The 23,461-nt window shown below is 52.8% G+C and overlaps 2 protein-coding genes across 14 annotated transcripts in view; one reads left to right on the top strand and one right to left on the bottom strand.

Annotated features, from left to right (window-relative positions):
• Positions 1–9,253, bottom strand: part of RARG (retinoic acid receptor gamma) — a 20,820-nt gene extending 11,567 nt beyond the window's left edge. The window contains exons 1-4 of one of the 5 annotated variants that reach the window (XM_059403224.1): positions 8,994–9,253; positions 8,193–8,259; positions 6,823–6,914; positions 4,305–4,633 (exon numbers count right to left, since the gene is read on the bottom strand). In XM_059403224.1, the coding sequence (XP_059259207.1) occupies positions 4,305–4,488 (184 nt within the window). In that variant the 5' untranslated portion in view covers positions 4,489–4,633; positions 6,823–6,914; positions 8,193–8,259; positions 8,994–9,253. Of the gene's footprint in view, positions 1–1,978; positions 2,134–4,304; positions 4,634–6,822; positions 6,915–6,944; positions 7,052–8,192; positions 8,260–8,521; positions 8,819–8,993 lie in introns of those variants that run through there. The other 4 variants (XM_059403223.1, XM_059403227.1, XM_059403222.1 and 1 more) reach the window with 4 other exon arrangements.
• A 160-nt stretch (positions 9,254–9,413) lies between these two features.
• Positions 9,414–23,253, top strand: LOC132020717 (sperm mitochondrial-associated cysteine-rich protein). 9 transcript variants are annotated; one of them, XR_009405069.1, is made up of 4 exons: positions 9,417–9,498; positions 19,234–19,328; positions 21,423–21,541; positions 22,259–23,253. XR_009405069.1 is itself a non-coding variant. In XM_059404870.1 (2 exons), the coding sequence occupies exon 2, from the start codon at positions 18,525–18,527 to the stop codon at positions 19,023–19,025; it is 501 nt and encodes a 166-aa protein (XP_059260853.1). In that variant the 5' UTR covers positions 9,424–9,498; positions 18,497–18,524; the 3' UTR covers positions 19,026–19,141. The 9 variants fall into 9 exon arrangements, 1 of the variants encoding a protein (XP_059260853.1); XR_009405070.1 differs by having other exon boundaries at positions 9,423–9,498; positions 19,261–19,328; XR_009405065.1 differs by having other exon boundaries at positions 9,456–9,498; positions 19,156–19,328.
• Positions 23,254–23,461: the final 208 nt, after the last annotated feature.

A 23,461-nucleotide genomic window follows, 5' to 3' on the forward strand; every position in this document is an offset into this window, starting at 1 on the left:
AAAAAAAAAAAAAAAAAATCAATTAAGTATAAAATGGGAAGTACCCCCAAAACCAGGGGGAAAAGAGCCCTGATTAGTCAACTCTAGGCTGTCAGTCCCCCACCCCCCTTCCTCCTCCGAAATCTGAAAGGTCCCAATTAAGTCAGCCCTGCCTGGTTGGTAATTAGAACCAGAAGTGGCCAGGCCACAGGGAGGGGGGTTGGGAGTGGGGCACAGGAGGGGGGTGGAGGGCTCCAGGAAGTCATGAGTCCTCAATAACCCCCCTTTCTCTTCACCAGATGCACCCCACTCCTCATGACCCCATCTGTGTGTGCTTCCCAGGCACTGCAGGGAGAGGGGGCCTTATAAGGGACAAGGCATTAGAGTGCCAGGCCCACCCTTCCCATCAACCCCAACCCCCCCATTCTAGACAGTCTTAGCACAGCCTTGAAGAGAGGGTAAGAGGATGGGGGAATCTAGTGCCCCTTCTTATCCCCAAAGTCCCCCCAGCCCTTATTGCAGCAATTAGACCCATTAGCCTTCTAGCATTTCATGGGAACCAGATGTTCTCCACCAGCCTGGTGGGAGTATGAGGGGGGGCTGCTGCCTGACTCACCCCCCCCTCCCAATCTATGATCCCCACCACCACCACAGTTCACCCCTCCCGGCTAGAGCCCCACAAAGGCAAGACCTCAGAGGCAGAGAAGTGTACCCCTCCCCCCACTAACAGGGCCATTAGCACTCAGGGTCTTGCATGGTCACCCCTCCCGAGCCTCTACCACCCCAGCAATGATGAGTTTGGCCAACGAGGGACTGTGGAGGGAGGAACAGCTTACTGCTATGCACCCCTCCTTTCCCCCCTCCTGCCACCTTCTGGATAGAGCTGGAGGATAAGTGGCTCCGAATTCCTCATGCTAAATTCTCCTTTTCTTCCAAAACCTTCCCTCAAAAAGGTGAAGAGGGGGCATTTCAAAGCAAGAAGCCCCACCCTGAGGGTAAGTCCTAATTTAGGAGTCCCACCTGAAGGACAATAGGGAGAGGGGGTCTCTGGAGGAGGGGGCAGCAGAAGAGAGAAGGGAGGTGTGAATGAGGGATGGGGCCCAAAGCAGGGGTGTAAAGAAGGAGCCGGGCAGGATGGGGGCTGGGACTGGGTAGGGGGCCAGGAGAGGGGGGTGCAGCCTGGGCCCCAGTGGCGGCGGCTTGCCCAGCTCCCCCCCCCCCTGCCAGAGAGGTTTCCTGTTGCAATCAAAGCCCCGTTTGTGTAGGCCTGGAGCTGGAGCCCGAGCCTGAGCAGTGGAGACCGGGGAGGGGAGGGGAAGGAGGCAGTGGGCTGGGGTTTTTTCCTGGAGGAGGCCTCGCCCGCTGCCTGCTCGCCACCCTTACCCGCCTGTTCTGCTGGCCTCCTCTCCCAGCGTCTGGGTTCTTTCTGTGTCTGTGCCTTTTGGCCTGTGTAGTTCTCTGTCACCTCACTTAGGTCCCTGAGTCTGTCTTTTTTCAGTTTCTTTTAAGTAGAACTCTTTTTCTTCCTGTGCCAGCCTGCCCTCAGTTTCTCCATGTGACTTAGTGCAGTGCAGCCTGGGCTCCTTGCCCCAGGGACACTGTCACCAAGTTCAGAGGATAAACAGGGCTAAGTCCTCTATACCACAGACATCTCCTCAAGCAGGGAAGAGGGCAAGGCTTCCCTTCCCTCCCATCCCACTCTGTTCCCTGTAGTCTTGACAAAGCAAATAGAACACATCAGTGTTCATAAACACAGAGATACAGAGAGACGCAGACCCCAGGGTTTCATACACCCGTGTGAGCACGTACACCGGGACAAGCAAGCAAGCAAGCAAGCAAGCAAGCAAGCGCGCACGCGCGCACACACACACACACACACACACACACACACACACACACCCCTCTGCTTTTCCATGCACACAGGCCTGTGCTTGCCTCCACAGCACATGCCCCCCTCCCTTCCCCCTCCCCCTCCCCACTTCTGAGATGCCTGCCTTACCCACTCAGGCCCCTGGAGAACCCCAAGAGGTGGAGCAAGATTTCCCTTCTCAATGTGGATGTCTCCAAGGTGCTAGGGACCCAGCAGTAGGATCCAGGAGGCAGCCTCAGGGAGAAGTTCCAGACTCCTTCATGCACCACCCTCCCTCCCCTAGACTAAGAGAGAGAGAGGGCGAAGAGAGAGACACAGACTCAAGGTGAGTGTGACTTTGGCATCCGATCTAGGCCTCCAACCCCTCTCCACTGGGTGGCCCTAGGCAAAAAGGGACAATGGGGCAGAGAAATGAGAGACTATGCCCTTTCACCCCTCAGCTGCTCTCCCACTTTGTGAAGTCTCCCAGACCCCAGAATCCCTTCCTCTCCCCTTTGCCTCCCTCTCATTTGCCACTGGGCCCTGCATGCCCCACTCCCATGCAGGCTGTCTGGACCCAAGCCTTCCCCTCCTCTCCACCCCACCAGCACCTCTCTGCCCAGGCCTGTCCCCCCCCCCCCCCCCCCCCCCCTGCTGCCAGCCACACCCTCCCCAACTACCTGCCCTGATTTTGGCTCCTCCCTTGGATTTCTCCTTTCAGTCCCCCTCCCCCCTTTCAGTGCAGCCTTGCTGGGATAGAGCCCAGTGTGACCCATTCCCTTGCCTTGACCTTGCTTTGATCCCTGACCTTGATCTCAGCGTGTCCAGAGCACAGGAGAACTTCCTTGGGGACTTGGCCACATGCTCTCAGCATTCCCCCACTACCATTCTTTTTCTCCTCTCCCTCCTTACTCCTCGCTCCCTTAGTAGCCTCTCCCAGAACCTAGGGAAACCAAGTCCCAAGGCACTGAGTTGTAGGATTCTCCGTTCTCTGTGCGATGGGTGGTTTCTTTCTCCCTCCTCAGGCCCTGGGATAGATTCATGGGGTGTAAATGAGGCAGGGGAAGTCCAGCTGAGGTTTCCAAAAAGGGGGCTTTGTGCTCTCTTGTTCACTTGTATACCACCCAAATATCCCCTTTTGGTCTACAGACGTGCCACCAGAAGGCCTCAGCAACCAGACACACCGTCAACAGCCCTATTAAATGTGGCCTCCTCACACTGACTCTGTTGTGTGCACTGGAATCTATGTATGAGCAGAGAGTCTCGAGGACAGGCTGTGCCTAGACAACTGTATATGGTCTACACACACATGTGCACTCACACTCACAAACACACACATTCACACACCTTCTCCAGATGAGCACACTCTTTCCACTAGAGCTGCCAGCCCATCTAGTCACCCCTTCACACAAACACACAACCCTCCATGTGCACCCCTCCTGAAGGCAGGGCCCTTTCTTTCCCACCTCTCTCTCCCTGACCTTGCGGGGCTATAAAGGATGGCTTTATCTTTCTGTCTTTTTTTTTTTCCTTCTCCGTCTCTGGGCCTCCGCTTTTCTGCCCTTCTCTGTGCCTCTTCTTCCATCACTGCCCCTTCTTTCCAGGTGAGGGTTCTCTACACCTGCTCACATGTGGCCCCTTTACCCCCCAGCAGAACGCAGCCACCCAGCCCTCCAGCCCCTGGGCACCCACGCCTGTCATGGCTTGGTCAAGAAGACCCACTACGAAGTGGGAGGCAAGAGGATCCAGAAGCAAGAGGAGAGGCCTGACGCTTGTCTGCTGTCAGCACTCAGGCTTATCCCAAAGAGGGCAGGCCTGAGGGACAAGTAGGGATCTGCACAGCATGTGGGCACCACGCCAGAGCTAGAGGGAGGGGAGGAGTCCAGAACCCACAGGGCTGGAGGAAAGGATGCTTCTGGAACACCCCCTTACCTCCCCGGATTACTTATGGTATAAGGGCCACCTTCTCTGCAGCTGTTTCCACCATCCCCACCACCAAGAGGAGAGTTCCCTGACCCCACACATCTTTGGGCACCTGGCACTATTTCATTTCTTTTCTGTGCTGTCTGCCTCTAAGCTGCCTCACCAGCTTCACCCCTTGATCACAGTCAGCTGATTGGCCTTCCAGACTCCTTCACCCCCAAGCTGTTCCCCCACTGTACCCACCACAGCATACAGGCAGGAGCCTCACACTTCCCCAGACACACCCCTGGCTGCCCATAAAAAATATTCTCCACCACCAGTTGACTCAGGAGGCAACATTCTAGGCTTTGGGGGCAGGAGAACTCTCATTTGCAAACAATGTCATTTGTTCCACATGCAAACCCCCTCTCACAACCCCTGTCCCCTACTACTTTAGATCAAACCCCCAACTCTGCCCGCCTTGCTAACTAGGGTGCCAATGTTTTCTAGCTCCCACCTCTAAATGTCCTCCAGTTTCCCCCTGCCCTCATCCCCCAAGGTCCCTGAGACTCACACAGAGAGGCCATCTCCTTGGGGAGGTCAGGCTGGCCCAGGCCCCGGAAGCTAGGACTCAGCATCTCGAAAGGTGGAGACCCCCTGAGAGCCCCTGGGAAGGCGAAGGGGAAGCCAGCCCCCGGGTAGCCAGATCCAGGCCCCAGGCCACCAGCTGCAAAGAGTCGTTCCTTATTGGTGGCCATCGCTGTGGTGAGGGAGGCTGTGTCCCCTGGGGTCTGCAATGGGCGGGGGAGGTCTTCAGCCACAGCCCCCGCCCATGCCCACTGCCCCAGCCTGGGAGGCTCCGTGCCCGCCCTTCCTGGCCTGCCCACTGGGTCTCCAAGAGTCCTGGGGAGAAAGAGAGGAAAGGGAAAGATAAGAGAATGATCACCAGAAGGTTCCAAGCCCCCTGGCCCTCTCTCACTTAGAGCCTTTTCCCTCCATGCTTCTAAGGTTTGCACCACCCTAGCTCTACCCCAGGGTAGAAGGCAGGGCAGGATCTTATGCAGGTTGAGGAAAAAAATTCTCCAGGGAAGGGTAAACTAGTTCAGGTCTTAGGAATCCCGGCAGAGAGGACCCCTAAGCTGACACGTGACTGTGAAGCCCAAGAGCGAGCCCTAGACCCTTGATTTAACCTTCACATCAATCCTGGGAGGTAGGAATTAGGATTCCCATTTCATAGAGGAGGAAACTGAAGTTGAGTCACTGGCCTAAGATCACGAGGCTGTAAGTGGTAGAGCCAGGATTCAAACCCTCCTGTTGTGAGTTCAAGCCCCATGTTGGGTATAGAGCTTATTTTAATATTTTTTTAAAATTTTTAAAAAATAAGAATTGGGCTCTCTGCTCAGCAGGGAGCCTGCTTCCTCCTCTCTCTGCCTGCCTCTCCACTTACTTGTGATCTCTCTGTCAAATAAATTTAAAAAATCTTTAAAAAAAAAAAGAAGAAGAAGAAGAAGGAGAAAGAGACTAAACTCTCTACCACTCTGGGGAAAGCAAACATATTTCTGTTGTAAGTTTGGGGCCCTACATCTCTCTGGAAAGGAGTAGTGGTCCAGTGGTTAGGAACCCTGACTCTGGAGCTGGGCTACCAGCATTGATCCCCACTACTCACTAGCTGGACCTTGGGTGTGTTACTTAATCTCCCCTTGCTGAATTTTAGTTTCCTCATTTGTCAGTTAGGAATAATAGGGCCTACTTCATAAGGTTGTTGTAAGGATTAAATGATTTCACATATGTAAAGCGCTTAGATTAATCTAGGGCACATATTAAATACCATGTGTCTCATGTCATTTCTCTTTGTACCTTCTCTTCCTCCATAGCTCTCTTGTAGTTAGCATTTTCTTCTGTCCCCATCTTCCTCAATACTCCCTCTTCCAGTTCCCCCTCTCCCAGTTTGATCTCTATCTCCATTATCCCTCACTCCTTAACCTGTCTTGCCTACTCTCCTTCAAAACCACAGATGTTGATGGAAGCCCCACTGAGTGCTAGGTATGAGGCCAGGGAGCAGCTCCTTTCCTTGTCCTCACCTTACTTTACTTCCCCAACTCCTTTTCTCTGTCTTCTCTGAGCCTTCTCCTTCTAGGAAGCCCTCCCTACATCCTCCCCTCCCTCAAGTGTGGCCTGGCCCCAGTAGATGTTTAACCTGAGCCCAGGGGAGGGACAAAGGAAGGAAGGAGAGAGGAAATGGGAATCCAAGGACTGGGCAGGTGGTTTCTCTCCTGATGCTCTGACAAAGGAAAGTTTGACTTTCCCAGGAGCCCCAGAATTGCCCACTCTAGGGGAGTTAGGGGGAAGGAGAGTCACCCAGCCTGGGTACCTCCTCTACCAGCCAGAACCATAATGGATTGTGGTGCGGAAGGACAGAGAAAGACTGAGAATGAAACACATACAGATCATGGGGTGGGCAGGCCCAGAGGTAGGTGATAGGCATTTCTGCATCTCTTTTCATCAGTCTTTGCTTCTAGGACCAGTATCTCTACATCTTTGTACCTCTGTTTCCCTTCATTCCTCCCTCCCTCCCTTCCTTCCTTCCTTCCCTCTTTTCTTTCTTCCTTCCTTCCTTCCCTTCTTTCTTTTCTATCTCTCATCTACCTTGGCCTTCAAACTCCTGAGGGCAGACTCTCTCGTGGAAGTTACAGAAACTTAGACCCTAACACCACCACCCTTCACTCACTCCTGATGCAAGAAGCAACCCTTGCTCCTCAAGAGGCATCACCCATATCCCCAGTGCCCTCAGACTCCTCAGCCCAGTGTCTCCCCAGGCCTAAAAGGCTGACCCCCAAGCCCCTAGGGTCCTCCTCCTTTTCCTTCCCCTATTCCCTCAAGTCCTCATCCCTGCTTAAGCCCAGGTGGAGCCAGGAGTCCGGGCCCCAGAGGCCCCTGGGCCATAGCTCAACAGGCTGGGCCACATTCCAGGTGGATTAACCCCTAGGATGCCAAGGGTGAGAAGCTACAAGAGCCCCCCCATCTTCTTCAGACTGCCTTCCACTGGGCCCCAGCTCTGGCTCCAGCACTCACTGTCCTTGCTTCTCACTTACGGGTGGGAAACGGCGACCTGAGTGTGGGGCAGGAGGACGTCGGTGTCCCAGAGAGGGATGCTCAGGCTCCTGATCCTTACTGAGGAATGAAGCTGTAATGAGGGAAGGATACCCCAGCTCACCTTGGGCTTCCACCTATTTTGCCTCAGAGAAGGGACTTGAGAGTTGAGTGGAGAAGGGAAGGACACAGAGAGTCATCCATTTCTGAGCCCTGGTTCCTCTGCCCTGGCTGGGAAGGGAAGGGGACCAGAGGGTCTTAGGTTCTGGGTGGAGGAAGGCACCAAGGGACTGAGGACAGTGGTACAGAGAGTAAAAGGAAATCCTGCACTAGGGACCCAGAAGCGTTGGTTCTTTGGGGAACCTGTGGAAGGAAGAGAACCCTTCTCTCTTCCCAAGATGCCACCTCAGATGGAGGCGGGGCTGACTAGGGTACCGGGGGCCCTTACAAAGCTGCTTCTCTTAGGGCTGAGGTGGAGTTGAGGGAGGGCATGGATGAAGGGGGCTGCCGGATGGGGGGGAGCAAGTCTCCCTGCCGCCCTGGCCTGCTCTAGAGCTTGGAACAAAGCTGCTCTTGTCGGCTGCTCTCCACCCGCTGCCCCCCTCCCCCCTGTATAAACACGACCACCTTTTTCCATGACCCCATCCCCAGCCTGGGCAGAGAACCCAGGCATCCTCTGCTCTAGCTTGGGCCCCCAGCCTGCTCCCCAGGAGGCAGCGGTGGCCTGGGTTTCCCTGGCCTTGTGCCACCCTTGGGGGAGTCAAGACCCTTGAGTCTCCACCTCTCATCCCCAGGTGCCCTCCCTCCACCTCACTGGCCCCAGGGAGGGGCAGTGCCCAGGAGGCAGGCAGGCGGGCAATGCCAGTGGAATGTGTGTGGGCAATGGAGGGCACGGGCAGGGTGGGGCAGAGGGGGGAACTGGAGGTGCCAGTTAGGTGGCTTTCTGAGCCAGGGGTGGGGGTGTGCCGCGGTGGGGGGGGTGTGCCCTGTTCTGCCTACCAGGCTTTAAGCTACAGTGTGCATGCGTGTGTGTACGGGAGCATGCATGTGGGGTGTGTGTGTGTGTGTGTGTCTATTTGGGATACCCATGCTCCAGGCACCCTGCATGTACTACCTCGTGCCCCCCACCCCTTTCCTCTCTCTTCTTGCCTCAAGGATATGGGACACTGCCTGTGGTCCTCAACCCAAACTCGGCATCAGAGGAGTGATATTAAGAGCAGGAGCCTCAGACCTGAGGTCTGGAATTGCACCTACCCTGTACATGGGCCTTGAAGGGGCACAGTCATCTCAACTTTTCCCCCTACAGACCCCTCTTTAGCCTCCCCTGCCACCCCCACCCCCCCACCCCCCAGCCAAGGTACAGCACTCTTACCCTCTGGCCACCTGCAGAGCTGCCCTCCTACATACTGGGTCAGGTTGAGGGGACTGGGCTGTCACTGCTGAAGACAGAAAGGCATGTCAATGGGGCTCCCAGACTAGGTCCCTGGCCCAGTCTTGCTGCTCTTCCTTTGTTCCCTTTGCCTCCCCTCCCGAATACTCCTGAGTAGCCCCCATCCTTGGCTGGAGGGAGCAAAGACTCACAGCCTGCTTGGGGACAAGTGACAGGGAATACAGAAGTGCAGTTTAAGGAACCTTCTCAGACCCCTATCCTATCCACTTGTCTCTGCAAACTCCAGGACCCAAAAGGCTCGGAGCACTTGCCTCTGGATGTCTCCTTGCCCTTTGGATGTCCCAGCTGGGCCATTCCACCAGGAAAGGAGGAACCTGGACCAGTTTGGACCAGAAGTTCACCCGTCAGACTCCCCTGGGGAAGCCTGAGGGAGGGCTAGCGAGGTCCTTCCACACAGAAGGGAACCCTGTCTTCCCTCGCGCTCCAAAGCGCAAAAGTAGGCTAGAAACCCCCTGGCTGAAGACTGTTCCCCAAGCGCTCTCCCCAAATGAAGTCTCGCTGAAGCCCAACCCAGCCCCAGTCGGTCTAAATCTTTCCTATTCCCTCCCGCAGCGGGGCTGACCCCCAAGCTGGGCAGGAAGCCCCTCCAGCGCTGCGGACTGCCAGAGCAGCGGAGGCAGGGACTGAGCAGCGTAGCTGCCCCGCGCCCCCGCCCCCAGCCCACCTCGGCGGGGACCCAGGCGTCCGCGGGCGGCGGCGAGCCTGCTTCCCCGCCTGACTCACCTGGAGGGAAGGGAGGGGGAAGGGAGGCCGGAGACGCCCCGAGGTCCCGGCGTCGGGCGGTCGCGGGGATGCGGCGTCGCAGTGTCAGGGGCTCGCGGCAACGGGGGGCTTTGGGGGGGCACGGGCTCTAGGCTGGGACTGTCCCGGGGCCTCTCCGAGCCCGCCCGCCCACGTGACCGCCCCAAAATATCCGACACATTTTCTCCCAAACCGCACACTGACTCTGCAGGCGGGGACACGGAAAATATTTTCTTTCTTTTTCTCCCTCCCCACCCCCCCACCTCCCTCCCAGCCTGGCTCCCTCCTCCCCCTCCCGCCCTCGCTCCTCCCTCCCCTGCCGCCTGCCCCTGCCCGGCTCCCTTCTCGGTGCCCTGGGGCTGGGGGGCGGGAGTGGGTGGGAGGGGGGTTGGGCGGGGCAGCCCCGGACGCCTGGGTCTCTGCCCCTCCCATTTGCTGGGCTTCCGTGGCTCCATCCCCAGGAGGCTGGGCAAGGCTGGCAGAAGAGGTCAGTGTCCTGGGCCTATGATGCCACCCTTTCTCTCTGGCACTTTTCCCCTTCCTGCCATTTAGGGGGACTGGTTGGGTTCCCTGGCCCGGCTGTGTGGTTCAGTGAAGCCAATCTCTGCTAACTCCCGAGGGGAGACGATGGGAGCTTTATCTCCGGGGGTGGAGTGATGGGGCTGCGGGGTACGAAGCAAATGCCACTGTCTTTACCCTTTGCTCAGCCTTCACCTGCAGGTCAAGGTAGTCTCCACTTCCCCTAGCCTATCCCAGGTCGTCTTTTGGTGCCAGGAACAAACTGGTTTACCTAGTGGGATTGGGGGGGGGGGGGGTGCTGCTGAGGCACAGGAGGGGTTGTGGAAGACCTCCTCCTCTCACCCTGCCTTGAGTCCAGGATTTAGGGTCCCTGGGTCCCTGGCTGCCAATGTTGTCCCCACCTTGAATCTGGAAAGGGAGAGACTGGTGAAGAGGGCAGGAGGAACTGTAGCTGGGAGTGGGAGGAGCCTGGGGCTGGGTGTGAGGGAGAAAGCCTAAGCAGAGGGTGTGTGTCGGCCTTAACCAGCGCCTGCTTGCCTGGTAGATGCGCCACGAATGTTGTTGACTCTGTGTGTGTGTGTGTGTGTGTGTGTGTGTGTGTGTGTCTGACTTCAGCATGACCACCAAAGAGTCTCAGGCCAACAGTGGGAACCCAGGGGTTTGTCTCCATTCTACTGCAGGCAGAGTGAGAGAAAAGGAGGGGTCTGAAATCCAGGCTCTGTGCATGGACCCCAAACACTTCCATAGGCACGAGGGGTGGGAGTGAGAAAGGAGAGAAGGGGAGCAGTAATAGGGGCTGAGCTGGGCTGGAGGGACGCACCCAAAGGATCTTCCCCCAGCAACAGTCCCTGGGTGGCCAGCACTGGGGACGTGGGCTCCTGATCACATCATCACATTTTCCATACAGAAATTACTCTGCTCTGTCCTCACTGCCACCCCGGGGGCCAGGTGTCCTTCCTCTTAGGAAAGGCCACTTTTGGTAGCCAGAGTCAGGTGACGGAGAGGGGGAAAGAAGGGGCGTGCTGTGGCTCTCTCAGGAGAACAGGAGACGTCAATGGGGGGGGGCAGACAAGGCCCTCCCTTTCACTCCAGGGGTGGAAAGAACTGGGAATAGGTACTCCAGGGTCCCGTCCCCAGGTGGCCTGGCTGCTGTTGACTTTGCTTGGTTACCCTGGGAGCAGCACTCAGCAGCGCGGGAGGGGTGAGTGTCAGGGAATTGGACCCAGGCATCCAGGCTGGGGTGGGATGGCGCAGGCCTGTGTGGCAGGGATCCTGCCAGGAGGCTACGGAGTTAACCCCTCCTGTCCTGATGCTGGCGGCGGTCAGAAGAAGGGCGGGCCCAAGTGCGGTTTGTGAATGTGGCCCCAATTCCCCCTCCCTGTCCCAACACATCTGTACTTGGTTTACAGTGAATGAATCTCCTGTCCTCATGACCGGGCAAGGGCACCGCTCCCTCCTTGGCCCTTGGCCGGGCATCCTGACACAGAACCAGGCACCACCCCCATGACACTCTTCCTGCTGGAAATCTCCTCTCCCAACTCTTCCCCACTCTCCTTCTTAAAGGGGCTCAGAGGCTGGTCCCAGAGGCCAAGAGCTAGGGCTCTAGAACTGTGCAGCTGGGGTAGCAGCTGGGGACCAGGAAGCTAAAGGGGGCAGTGGGTACCAAACCCTTGTGGTGGCCTGGAAAGGGTCAGCAGGTCTAAAATTCCATCTCATCTATCTCTGCCCTTCTCTTTGTTTTGGTTTGTCTGTCTGTCTGCCTCTGTCTTTGTCTCTGGTGGTGTTTGTCCATCCATCCGCCTTTGGTAACTGTGGCTCCTCCCTTCGGGTGGCCTGCTCCGTCCCCAGCCAAGGACTGCAGCCAGGGGGCGATGCCCGGGAAGACCCGCCCTGTGCCGGCCCCTCCCCTCGGGATTGCCGCGCCTCCGCCCCCGCCCCTCCCTGGGACCCAATGACTGGGGTCTGTTTGGAAGTCAAAACAAAAAGCCAGCAGACTGGGGATCAGGGAAGTGGAGCATTGTGAGGGGTTCGGATTCTTCTTCTCTCCGTCTTGCAATGGAACCAGGGTTCCGTCCAGGGATTTCAGCAGGAGACTTGGGAAGAGGGCCTCCTACTCTGGAAGCTGGTTTCTTCTTCCCTTCTGTCATCCCTATTTCAAGCCTTTACTGTTTGTGGTTGCTCCACCGGGTCACCCTGGCAACTTGAAGAAATTATTTCTTGGGCGCCTCAGGACCAGGCTTCCTTTGCTTCCCTCATCACAAAGACCAAAAGGAGAGATACAGAGGACAGGACATCCGACCCACCTGCCCGGACTGTTCTTGTTTGCCTCACTTCTTATTGTCATCCTCCCCTCCCCCCACCAGCATGAGGACACTGAATGGGTAATTATCCCATGCCCACACTTGTGCTGGGGAGAACATCCTATGCCTCGCTCAGAGGTGGCTGGCAGATGTCTGCAGGAGGTGGGGGAGCTATGTTACAGCCCCCAAGGACATCATTAAGGCACGGAAGTGCCATTGGAGCTTGGAGGCCAGGGCACCCAGGGAGAGTGTGATGAAAACATGTTTTGTACAACACGTGTCTTCTCTTTTCCCTTCCTCCCCTCTTTTCCCACCTCCTCCCTCAGACCTGCCCCGTGCCAAGGCTGGTGCCAGCCCTGTCCTGAGTGCTTGCTCAATTCCACCCCTCTTACCAGGCCTCTTCTGCTTGCCAGTTTGTCGGCTTTCCTGGTGAATGACTTTGTGTGTGGAAGGCCCTTCCTGGCCCCCAGTGCCGCCCAGATCACCAGGAATAAGGCCTTGATTTTGAAACACAAGACTGGGGGACTAGCCTAAACAACTCTAGGAGTTTCTTCCCTGAACATGCATCCTTCGTTAATTTAAGAAATCTTCTTTAAGTACCCACTGTGTGCCAAGCACTCTACTAGACCCTGGGAATACCCAGAGATGGTTCCTGCAGCCGCGGGCTCAAAATCTGGTGAAGGAGTCAGATGTTTACCAAATAATCTGCAAAATTGCAAGTAATAAGTAGTGCGCAGAGGCATAAGGCACAATGAGAGGGGTAATAGGGGGACCTCCCCCAGCTGAGGAGATCAGGAAAGGCTTCTAGGAAAAACTGATGAGTGGAGAGAAAGGAAGGCAACAAAAGAATATGTGCAAAGGGCCTGAAACAGGATACTGGCTCCTAGCCACCCTCTCCCCCAGGGAAAGAAGAGGGTCCCTCCACTCTTGTTCCCCACCTGGATTTTGATACAGTACAAGGGAGAGATGATAAGCACCTCCTAAAAGCCACAGTGGGGCCCCGGGGACACCTGGTAACTCCTTGATTTCCTCCTCCGGAAATTTCTCCTCCTTGATTTTCCTTTCCCGGAAAGGGAAATAGAGGCACAGATAGAGAAGAGGAAACCACAGGCTTAGGCCTCAGATTATACACAGAATACAAGGCCCCACATTGCTGGCAGATCCCCCAGGGTAAGGGATTCCTGTGTTTGCCTAGTTGGAGCCTCACCAGACAGAAAAGCCTTTTCCTCCAAGCTGTTCTGCCATGCACCTTTCCCCCTCCCTGATCCAGCCCTGACCTGTCCCACTCCCAGGAATGAGTAGCAGGTCTAGTTGTCTGGAGTCCATGTGAGGGGAGAGCTCCCGGGGTCTGTCAGTGGTCATGTGGGTGGGTGTAGCAGTGTTTTGTACACCCTCAATCCAGGAGTTAGAGGGTTCTCTCTGCTCTGTCCACTGGGGGGCTTCCAGTTCCTCTTGGCTAGACACCAAGGTGCCAAGGTTCTTCCTTTCTGAGGATAAGGAATTGAAGGCCCATTGGAGGAAGGAGCAGGCTCCTTTGTGGCCCTGCCTCCTCTGGAGCTGGCAAAGAGGTAATGGGACCAATGGGCTTAAATTCCAGCCCTACTCTGACCCACTTTCCTCCCTGTGCCCACATTCCCTGGAGCCAGAGTGTTGGGTGGGGCCGAACTGGCACCCCCACACCCACACCTGGGACTTCCCCGAGATGGAAACTCCCAGAACCCTGGTGTCCTATCTCCACAGCCAGCTCCCACCAACTGCCTGGGATCAGTTCAGCTTCCGTTGGATCCCACTGTCTGCCAGCTCTCCACCAGACCACAGATCCACCTGAGCTCCAGGGGCCTTCGCCAAAGATGTTGTCCCACTCTCTGGGGCTATCTTTGATATCTGGCTGCTTCTAGTAGCTTCTAGTAGCTTGATATCTAGTAGCTTCCTTTGAAGAAAAGATGTGGGGCTGGGGCCAGGGGGTTGGGAAGCTATCCTTTGTTGAGCACCTACTGTGTTCCAGGCACTGTGCTAGGCATGTGCCTTAACCCACACCGCAGTCCAGAGGGGTGGCAGATATGATCCCACGTTATCATTTCACAGAAGAGGGAGCTGAGAATCAGAGAAGTTAAGCAGCTTGCCCGGATTGCACAGTTAGGAAGTGGCAAAGCTAAAATGGGAACCCAGGTCCTGGTGGTCCTGAGCGCTCTTTTTTTTTTTTTTTTTAAGATTTTATTTATTTATTTGACAGAGATCACAAGTAGTCAGAGAGGCAGGCAGAGAGAGAGGAGGAAGCAGGCTCTCTGTGGAGTAGAGATTCCGACGTGGGACTTGATCCCAGGACCCTCCTCTTCCGCAGCTGCCCCTCTCTCCATGGGATGGGAGACTTGGGAAATTCAATCCAGTTCAGCAAACACTTATCACCCGCTTTGTGCAAGGCACTGATAGGTACCAGAAATACAGAGAAAGTCGCTGTGCTTAAGATCTGGTGGAAAAAATAGATACGTGGGCTAGAAAGTATCTAACTTCTGCATCTTGATCTGAACGAGGTGGCATGGACCAGAGGGGAAAAAAAGTGATACTTTATTTTCTCTTTCTAGGCAGAATATATAAATACATTACGAACAGGGTACAGATAAACTGGGACAAACCAAAAACCTATTTAACTGCCATCCAAGTCAAGAAATAGTATTCCCTGGGTGCCTGGGTGGCTCAGTCGTAAGCGTCTGCCTTTGGCTCAGGTCATGATCCCAGAGTCCTGGGATCCAGCCCTGCATTGGGGTCCCCACTCCATGGCAAGCCTGCTTCTCCCTCTCCCACACCCCATGCTTGTGTTCCCTCTCTCTCTGTCTCTCTCTGTGCCAGGTAAATAAGTACAATCTTTTTTTTTTTTTTAAGATTTTATTTATTTATTTGACACAGAGAGATCACAAGTAGGCAGAGAGAGAGAGAGAGGAGGAAGCAGGCTCCCTGCTGAGCAGAGTCCGATGCAGGACTCGATCCCAGTACCCTGAGATCATGACCTGAGCCGAAGGCAGCGGCTTAACCCACTGAGCCACCCAGGCGCCCCGTAAATAAGTACAATCTTAAAAAAAGGAAAAAGAAATAGTATTTCCTGCACTCCAGAAGTTCCCTGTGTCCCATAATTTCTTTATTTTGTTTTAAGATTTTACTTATTTATTTGACGAGAGAGAGAGAGAGAAAGAGAGAGAGAGAGAGAGAGATCACAAGCAGGCAGAGAGGCAGGCAGAGGGGGAGGGGAAGCAGGCTCCCTGCTGAGGCAGAGAGCCCAATAGGATGCTGGGCTTGAGGAGAGCCAAAGGCAGAGGCTCAACCCACAGAGCCACCCAGGCACCTCTCTTCCCATAATTTCTTTCCTCCCCTCAGAAGTAACTAACCACTATCCTGACTTTTGTGATAATCATTTCCTTGCATTTTAAAAAAGATTTTATTTATTTATTTATTTATTTATCTTTTGAGAGAGAGAGAGCAGGGAGAGGGGCAGAGGGACAAGTGGACAAGTGGACTCCCCACTGATCAGGTTGCCTGGCATGGGGGCATGGGGCTTGATCCCAGGACACTGAGACCATGACCCCAGCCAAAGTCAGATGCCTAGCAACTGAGCCACCCAGGGGTCCCTTCCTTGTTTTCCCTTATAGTTTTAGCGCCTATGTATGCATCCCTAAACAATATTGCTTAATCTTCTCTGTTTTTGAGGTTTATGTAAATGAAATGACACTGTATTACTCTTTTGTGTCTTCTTTTGTTCAACTTTCTGTTTATGAGACATATCCAAGTTGTTGCACATAACTCCCTTTTTATTATTGCATAGTACTCAGTTGCATAAATATATCACTATTTATGTTTTTATCCTACTGTTGGGAGATGTTTGAGTTGTTTTCAGTATGCTCATCATAACTAACATGGCTAAGAACATTTTTATTTTTTTTAAAGATTTTATTTATTTATTTGACAGACAGAGATCACATAGGTAGAGAGGCAGGCATAGAGAGAAGGGGGGAAGCAGGCTCCCTGCTGAGCAGAGAGCCTGATGTGGGGCTTGATCCCAGGACCCTGAGATCATGACCTGAGTTGAAGGTAGAGGCTTAACCCACTTAGCCACCCAGGCACCCCTGGCTAAGAACATTCTTGCATGTGTTTTCCAGGGCATACATGCAAGAGGTCTTCCAGGCTATAAAACTAAGAGTCCTGGGGGACACCTGGTGGCTCAATTTGTTAAGCGTCTGCCTTTGGCTCCTGATTCCCAGGATCCTGGGATCAAGTCCCACATCCAGCTCCTGGCTCAGCAGAGAGCTTGCTTCTCCCTCCTACTTTGCCTGCTGCTCTCCCTGCTTGAACTCTCCCTCTCTGTTAAATGAATAAATAAAACCTTTAAAAAAAATCTAAAAAAAAAAAAAAAATTAAGAGTCCTGGGGCACTGGCTGTCTCAAGTAGTAGAGCATACAACTCTTGATCTCAGGGTCGTGAGTTCAAGCCCCACATTGGGTGTAGAACTTACTTGAAAAGCCAAACTGGGATACCTGGGTGGCTCAGTCAGTTAAGTGTCTGCCTTTCACTCAGGTCATGATCTTGGAGTCCTGGGATCAAGCCCCACATTAGGCTCCCTGCTCAGTGGGTAGCCTGTTTCTCCCTCTCCCTCTGCTTGCTGCAATGCTTACTTGTGCTCTCTCACTCTCGCTCTCTCTGTGTCAAATAAATAAATAAATAAATAAAATCTTTTAAAAAGAAAAAAGCCAAACCAAACCTTAGAGTCAAAGTGTTCCTACGGGCAATCTCTATTAGATAATGCCCAACTGTTTTCCAAAGTGGTTACACCAAATACACAGGAAGAATGTTCTAATCATGGGTCAGGAGTGAGACCAAGAAGACCCATACACTTTCTTGCCTAAAACCCTCCTTGGTTTCCCTTTTACTGGAGTAAGATCCAAGCCCCTGCGGGGGTTCCCAGGGCCTTGCGTGTTGGGGGCCCTGCCCTGTTCCCTACCTGTGCCATTAGGACTCTCTCCTTTACCCCCAGTCCCACCAGGGTCGCCACCTCTGCCCCACCCCCATCCTTCTGTTGAATGTTCTTCCACTAGATCTTTCCTTGGCTCTCTCCCTCATTTCCTTCAAGCCTTTGCTAAAATATCCCTTCTTGGTGACACTTTCCTTGACCACTTAATTTAATTTAATTTTTTTAAAGATTTTATTTATTTGACAGAGAGAGAAAGAGATCACAAGTCTGGAGAGGGGAAGAGGGAGAAGGAGACTCCCCGCTGAGCAGGGAGCTTGATGCGCTACAGGGCTCCATCCCAGAGAACTCTGGGATCATGACCTGAGCCAAAGGCAGATGCTTAACTGACTGAGCCACCAGGCAACGCAGACCACCAAATTTGATACTACAACTTCCCACATTCCTTATCCCCTCCTCAGTTTTGTTTTTCTCCATAGCCCAGCCACCTGGGATACATTCAGCCTCAGATAGCTCCCCCTTGATCTGCTGGGGCTTTACAGATTGTATCTCCCCAAAACTTTTTTTTTTTTTTAAGATTTTATTTATTTATTGGACAGTGAGAGAGGGAACATAAGCAGGGGGAGTGGGAGAGGGAGAAGCAGGCTTTCCGTCAAGCAGGGAGCCCAATTCGGGGCTTGATCCCAGGACCATAGGATCATGAGCTGGGTGGAAGGCAGACGCCCAACAACTGAGCCACCTAGGCGCCCCTCCCCGCAAACTTTTAAGTGCTGTCATACCTGCCAGTTTGGGGGTTGACTAGTTGCTCCTGCCGATGGACGATGGACCCATCTCTCTGAGCCCCTTGTTATCAGGGCACCCTGGCTTTCCCACAGCTATTCTCATGCTCTGAAATCAGCTCCTGTATTTGTTTATTTACTGGTTTGGTTTTGGTTCCCACCCTGCCCCACCCCTCACTTTCACAGGAGCTTTGTGAAAGAGTTAACTTAGCTGTCTTACTCACTACCTGCTACACGATAAGCCCTCAATAATACAGTCTTCCAGAGACAGCCAGGCACCCCACCCCCACACCTGGGATTTGCCCTGGCTGGAAATCCCCAGAACCTAAGCATCCTCCCTTCACTGCCAGCTCCCGCCAACATCCCTGGCTCAGTGTCTCAGACAGACCTGCTGCAGAGGCTGCTGCTGCTGCTGCTGCTGCTTCCCTAAATCCCCTGGGGACTGTCTGGGAGCTGGAAGCAGCTGGTCTGGCTGTTGGGCCAGTGGCCATCAGGGCCAGAGCAGCACGTCGGGCAGGGGTCCTTACCCAGGCAGGTGTCAAGTCCCCAAGTGTCCGGAGCTCAAGAAAAAACATTTTGATTGAATAAAGGGGAAGACTTCAGAGATGGGAGAACCTCACCAGGCAGAGAAGAGAAAAAGAGCACTGGAGCAGAGCAAAAGGAACAGTGGAAACAAAGGACTGGAGGCATGAAAGCGAGAGTGTCAGATTCAAGGCGTTCTGCGCTGGGACTGGCTGGAGAGTTTTCCGTGGAGGGTAGCAACCTAGGAGAGCATCCCTGGGCAGGCCTTGAAGGGGAGGGCTGGCTGAGGAGGTCTGAGCTCCAAGCAGGATCAGCAAAGGCTCAGCGAGTCTTAGATTTTTAATCCTGCCCCCACCCCTGCCTCTTTTAGTCTGCCCCTCCTACTTCACCCCTGCCTTTCCCTTTACCCAGCCCCCAGCCTGGCCACTCCTGCAGCTAAATGGACTTCTCTCTCGGCCTACGCTTGGGACCTCGGAACAAGAAACCCACCCACCAACAGCCCCCTCCACCCTCTGGGCACGGCCCACCAGCAGCAGCCTCTCCTTGCCTGTCCTGTCCCCCTTCTGTCTGTTTTTGCCCCTGCCCTAGCTGTCCTCCTCCGACCTGCTCCTGCACCGCCTATCCCTCCTATGCAGCCCCCTGCCCCTCCTGTCCAAGCCTCCCTGGCCCACCCTGTACTTGCTCCTGCTCTCCCTGCCCTGCCTGCCCTCCCTTGAATTGTCCATACAGCTCCTGCAGCTTGTGCACTGGTCCGCACTTGACCTGCGGCCACGGCTCACCTTGCCCAAATTACCCTTGCTTCAAAGGCCAAGCTGCCTGTCCCAGCTCCTGCCTGGGCTGCAGTGACAACTGTGGCTGTGGCCGAGGGGCTCCTCCAGGCTCCACTGGCCACTGCTTCAGGGGACAACGCACCTCTCAGAGGCACTGTCTGATAGTCTAGCTGGGCTGTTGCCCCCGCCTCCTGAGAGATTGTCAGGCTCCTGGAGCCCTTTGGCCAACTGCTTCCTCTGGGGGGAGGCAGAAGTTCTGGAGTGAGGATAGGGATCAGCTAAATACCTTCACCCAGGCAGGTAGAGACAGAAGGCTGCTCAGAGACCCAGCCTCCCCCGCTCAGTACCTGAGAGGTGGTGCATCCACTTTGATGTTAGTTTCTGGGTATGCTCCCCTGGTTCCAGAACATCCTCTTCTGCCACTTCTGGAATGGAAATCGTGCTTCCCAGAGCCTCCGTCATGGCCGCTGAAGGTGAGCAAGTTGGCTGTTCTCTTCCTCTAGTCAACCTCTGCTGGAGATCCTTCTTGGCTCATTGTCTCTGTAGTTTTTGTGGATAAGGTGCATTCCTCGTCCAGAATCAGGAGGGGATTCTTGGTCCAGGGGACATTTCTTGCCCCCTGGACCTCCACCCATCTCCCTGACTGACGCAAAAGTCTCTGGATCCCTTACCTCCCACCGTGAGTGGGGCAAAGAAGGTCAATGGCTCTAGGACCAGAAGAGAATGCTGAGCAGAGGGTTCCTGGCTCTTCCCTCCCCTTGGATCTCATGACATCCTTCTTGGTACTTTGCTTCTAGGAACCTAGCATTCTCTGCCTGGATGTCTTGTCTTTCAAATCTTTGAGTACTCACACAGTCTCATGACCTTAATCTTCCATCAGTAATCGCATCTGCTACATCCATGCTCATCTGGCATGGGATAAGGGAAGCTGGGAACCCTGGACTCAGGCTCCCAGTGATCCCATCCACATAGCTAGTCAGAATCCCAGGTCCCTGGGGGTGGGGATGGGAGTTTGGAGAAGCAACCAAGAGGAAGCTGGAAGTAAAAACCCCAGGTATCTGCCCAGGCCTGGGCCCTAACCTGAGAGCCCCTAAGCTCCTCTCCACATTCCTCAAGTCCTCTGACAGTAGTCTGTTTCAGTGTTCTTTTTTTTTTTTTTTTTAACGATTTATTTTTTTGACAGCACAAGGAGGGGTAACAGCAGGCAAAGGGAGAGGAAGAAGCAGACTCTCTGCTGAGCAGGGAGCCTGACACGGGGCTCGATCCCAGGACCCTGGGATCATGACCTTAGCTGAAGGCAGAGGCTCAACTGACTGAGCCACCCAAGTGACCCCCCTTATTTTTAAGATTTTATTTTGTTTCACAGAGCACCTGGGTGGCTCAGTCGGTTAAGCCTCTGCCTTTGGCTCTGGTCATGATCCCAGGGTCCTAGGATCAAGCCCCATGTGGGGCTTCCGGCTCAGTGAAGAGTCAGCTTCTCCCTCTCCCTCTGCCACTCCCCATGGTTGTGCTCACGCGCGCTCTCTCTCTCTCTCTGTCAAATAAATAAAAATTTTAAAAAAGATTTTATTTCGTTTCAGTATTCTCTTTCTCAGCCTCCTTTTCTGGGACCCTTTGTTCTTTCCTTTCTATCTCTGTGTAGCCTTCTGTTTACCTTTCCTCTCTCTGTCTATATCACTCCCTCCATTTCTACTTCCTTCTTTCTATCACTGGGACATTCTGCTTTCACCTAACTTTGTCTCTACATCAGTTTTCCCCGTTCTCTATCCCTCTATTTCGCTCTCCATTTCCCCATCTAATTAATTCATTAATTTTAAATATTTTTTTTTATTTGACAGAGAGAGAGAGCACAAGCAGGGTAAGTGGCAGGCAGAGGGAGAGGGAGAACCAGGCTCCCTGCTAAACAAGGAGCCTGATGTGTGACTCAGTCCCAGGACCCTGGGATCATGACCTGAGCTGAAAGCAGATGCTTAACCGACTGAGCCACCCAGGCACCCTTCTCCATCTAATTTAAAGTTTATTTAACATATATGTCTTTTTCTTTCCCCCTTCCCTGTCTCAATCTGTGTCATCATCTCTATCTGCTTTCTTGGTCTTTCAGTTCACCTTATACATCTCTCTCTCTTTTTAAAGCAAGCTTTACGCCCAACTCAGGATGCCGAAGTCAAGAGTTGCATGCCCCGCTCTGTTTTTCTATCCTATTCTGCTTCTGGTACATTTCATTCTCCATGTCTTTCATTTCTATTTCCCTTTCTGTCCTTGTCTCCCTCCCTGTCTTCTGGGTCTAGCTGTTTTTTGTTTTGTTTTTTACTTCCTTCTTTAAAAAAGATTTTATTTATTTGACAAAGAGAGATCACAAGGCAGAGAGGCAGGTAGAGAGGAGCAGGGAGTGGGGGAAACAGGCCCCCTGCTGAGCAGAGAGCCCAATGTGGAGCTTGATCCCGGGACACTAGGATCTTGACCTGAGCTGAAGGCAGAGGCTTAACCCACTGAGCCACTCAGGCGCCCCCTTTTTTTACTTCCTATCTCCTTTTCTGCCTCTCCATATTTGCCTTCTCTCTCCCTAGGTCCTACAGGTACCTACACACCATGCCTGCGTCATGCCTCTCTCATTGCTGCATGAGGTCCAGGACAGTGAATCCTCCAATGTCTGTCTGTCCCACACATGTCCCAAGCACTGGTGTGGGTAAGGGCCGGACACAGCTACCAGAATAGTCCTTCCTTTCCCCGTCCATGATCCAGGCAATCTATCCCTACTCAGCTTTAAGCTCAAACTTTTTAAAAATGATGTTTCTTTTACCTTCTTTTTTTTTTTAGAGAGAGATTTTTATTTATTTATTTGACAGGCAGAGATTACAAGTAGGCTGAGAGGCAGGCAGAGAGAGAGAAGGAGGAAACAGGCTCCCTGCTGAGCAGAGAGCCCGATGCGGGGCTCGATCTCAGGACCCTGGGATCATGACCTGAGCCGAAGGCAGAGGCTTTAACCCACTGAGCCACCCAGGCGCCCCTCACCTTCTTTTTTTAAAAGATTTTATTTATCTGACAGAGAGGGAACACAAGCAGGGGAGTGGGAGAGAGAGAAGCAAGCTTCCTGCTGAGCAGGGAGCCTGATGCAGGGCTCCATCCCAGGACTCTGGGATCATGACCTGAGCCAAAGGCAGCTGCTTAACGACTGAGCCACCCAGGTGCCCCTTCTTCCAACTTCTTATTCTGAAAATCAGCAATAAAGGAGAAGAACTGGGGACACCTGGCCGACTTAATCTGTGGAGTATGCAACTCTTGATCTTGGGGTTGTAGGTTCAAGTCCCACATTAGGTATAGAGGTTACTTTTATAAAAGTCTTTGGGGGAAAAAAAAAGAATTAAGCATTTACGCTGCCTGTCCTATATAAACTATATTTCAGGATAGCCAAGTGGTGGAGAAAACTTCTCATTTACTGAAGAATTCCAGCTAATATAAAAGAAATATGGAATTAGAAAAATCATTTTGCAACCCTTAATGAAATAATGGATCAAAGCAAGAATTATGAATGGATGAAACCAAAGATGACAGTGGATGGGGAGCTTTATAATGAATCAATCTGTCACCACCCGACCCCACTAATAGGTCTTACCATCACTAAAAGGGGCACAACCACCCACCGTCTAACTCTAGATGTGATGTAATCTGAAGCCCTCAGCACCACCCATGAAAGACTGCTGCCAAACAAAGGAACAAACACACAAAAAAGCTGAATGTGATTCATATCAAACCTATAGAACTAACTTCCATTCAACAGGAAATATCAGGGATGGAGGAACAACTTAAATGACACAACGAAGAAGTGAGAAGTCACATCCAGAATGTGGAATCTTTTCAACGAAATCTGACTCAACTTCTTCAACTACTGAATGGCTGGGGGGAGAGATAATAATAATAATAAATAATAATAATAAAAGGACAACTATTATATGGAACACATGGACACTGTTTGGTTCCTGATTTGGACAACCCAACTGTAAAAAGACCATTTTAGAGTTGGAGCCTTTTAATTATGGATTGTATATTTACAATGCCAAGAAATCAGTATTGATTTTGTTAGATGTAAAATGGCTTTGGAGTTAGGTTATGCAAGGAAAGGGCCTTATTTCCTGGAGATACATGTTGAGGTATGAGTGAAGTGAACAGATTTAACTGTTGGATGAGTGTTACCAGTTAACATGGGCCGGCACTTTTTAGACTAATTTATCTGGATTCACTTACTTTTAGATATTTTGGCAAATAAAAAAGGACAGAAAGAAGGGAGAAGAAGGAACAAAGTGAAAAAATTAATATTATTGAATTAACCATATAGAGGTTCATAGAACTATACTCTCTACCTTTGTGTATGTTTGAACATTTGCATAATAAAAGTTTTCATGATGCTCTTCTGGTGAGCAGGGTTCCTAGTTTTCCCAGAGCATCCTCCCACCTTCCTTGAAAACCAGAACTCCTCAATACACAGACCTCAGTCCTCCTTTCTCTCTACTAGAAACATGTCCTAGAGATAGGCTGTGCTTACAGGATGGCTTTTATTCCCTCTAGTCCTCTGCTGGCATATTTCCCATGTTAGGACCTTTCCCAGCTC

This window comes from Mustela nigripes, chromosome 6, assembly GCF_022355385.1.
Source record: "Mustela nigripes isolate SB6536 chromosome 6, MUSNIG.SB6536, whole genome shotgun sequence".
Classification (NCBI taxonomy): domain Eukaryota; kingdom Metazoa; phylum Chordata; class Mammalia; order Carnivora; family Mustelidae; genus Mustela; species Mustela nigripes.

Bases quoted from the DNA above. Each gene is read 5' to 3' on its own strand.
- LOC132020717 (XM_059404870.1), top strand. From the start codon at position 18,525: ATGGACTTCTCTCTCGGCCTACGCTTGGGACCTCGGAACAAGAAACCC.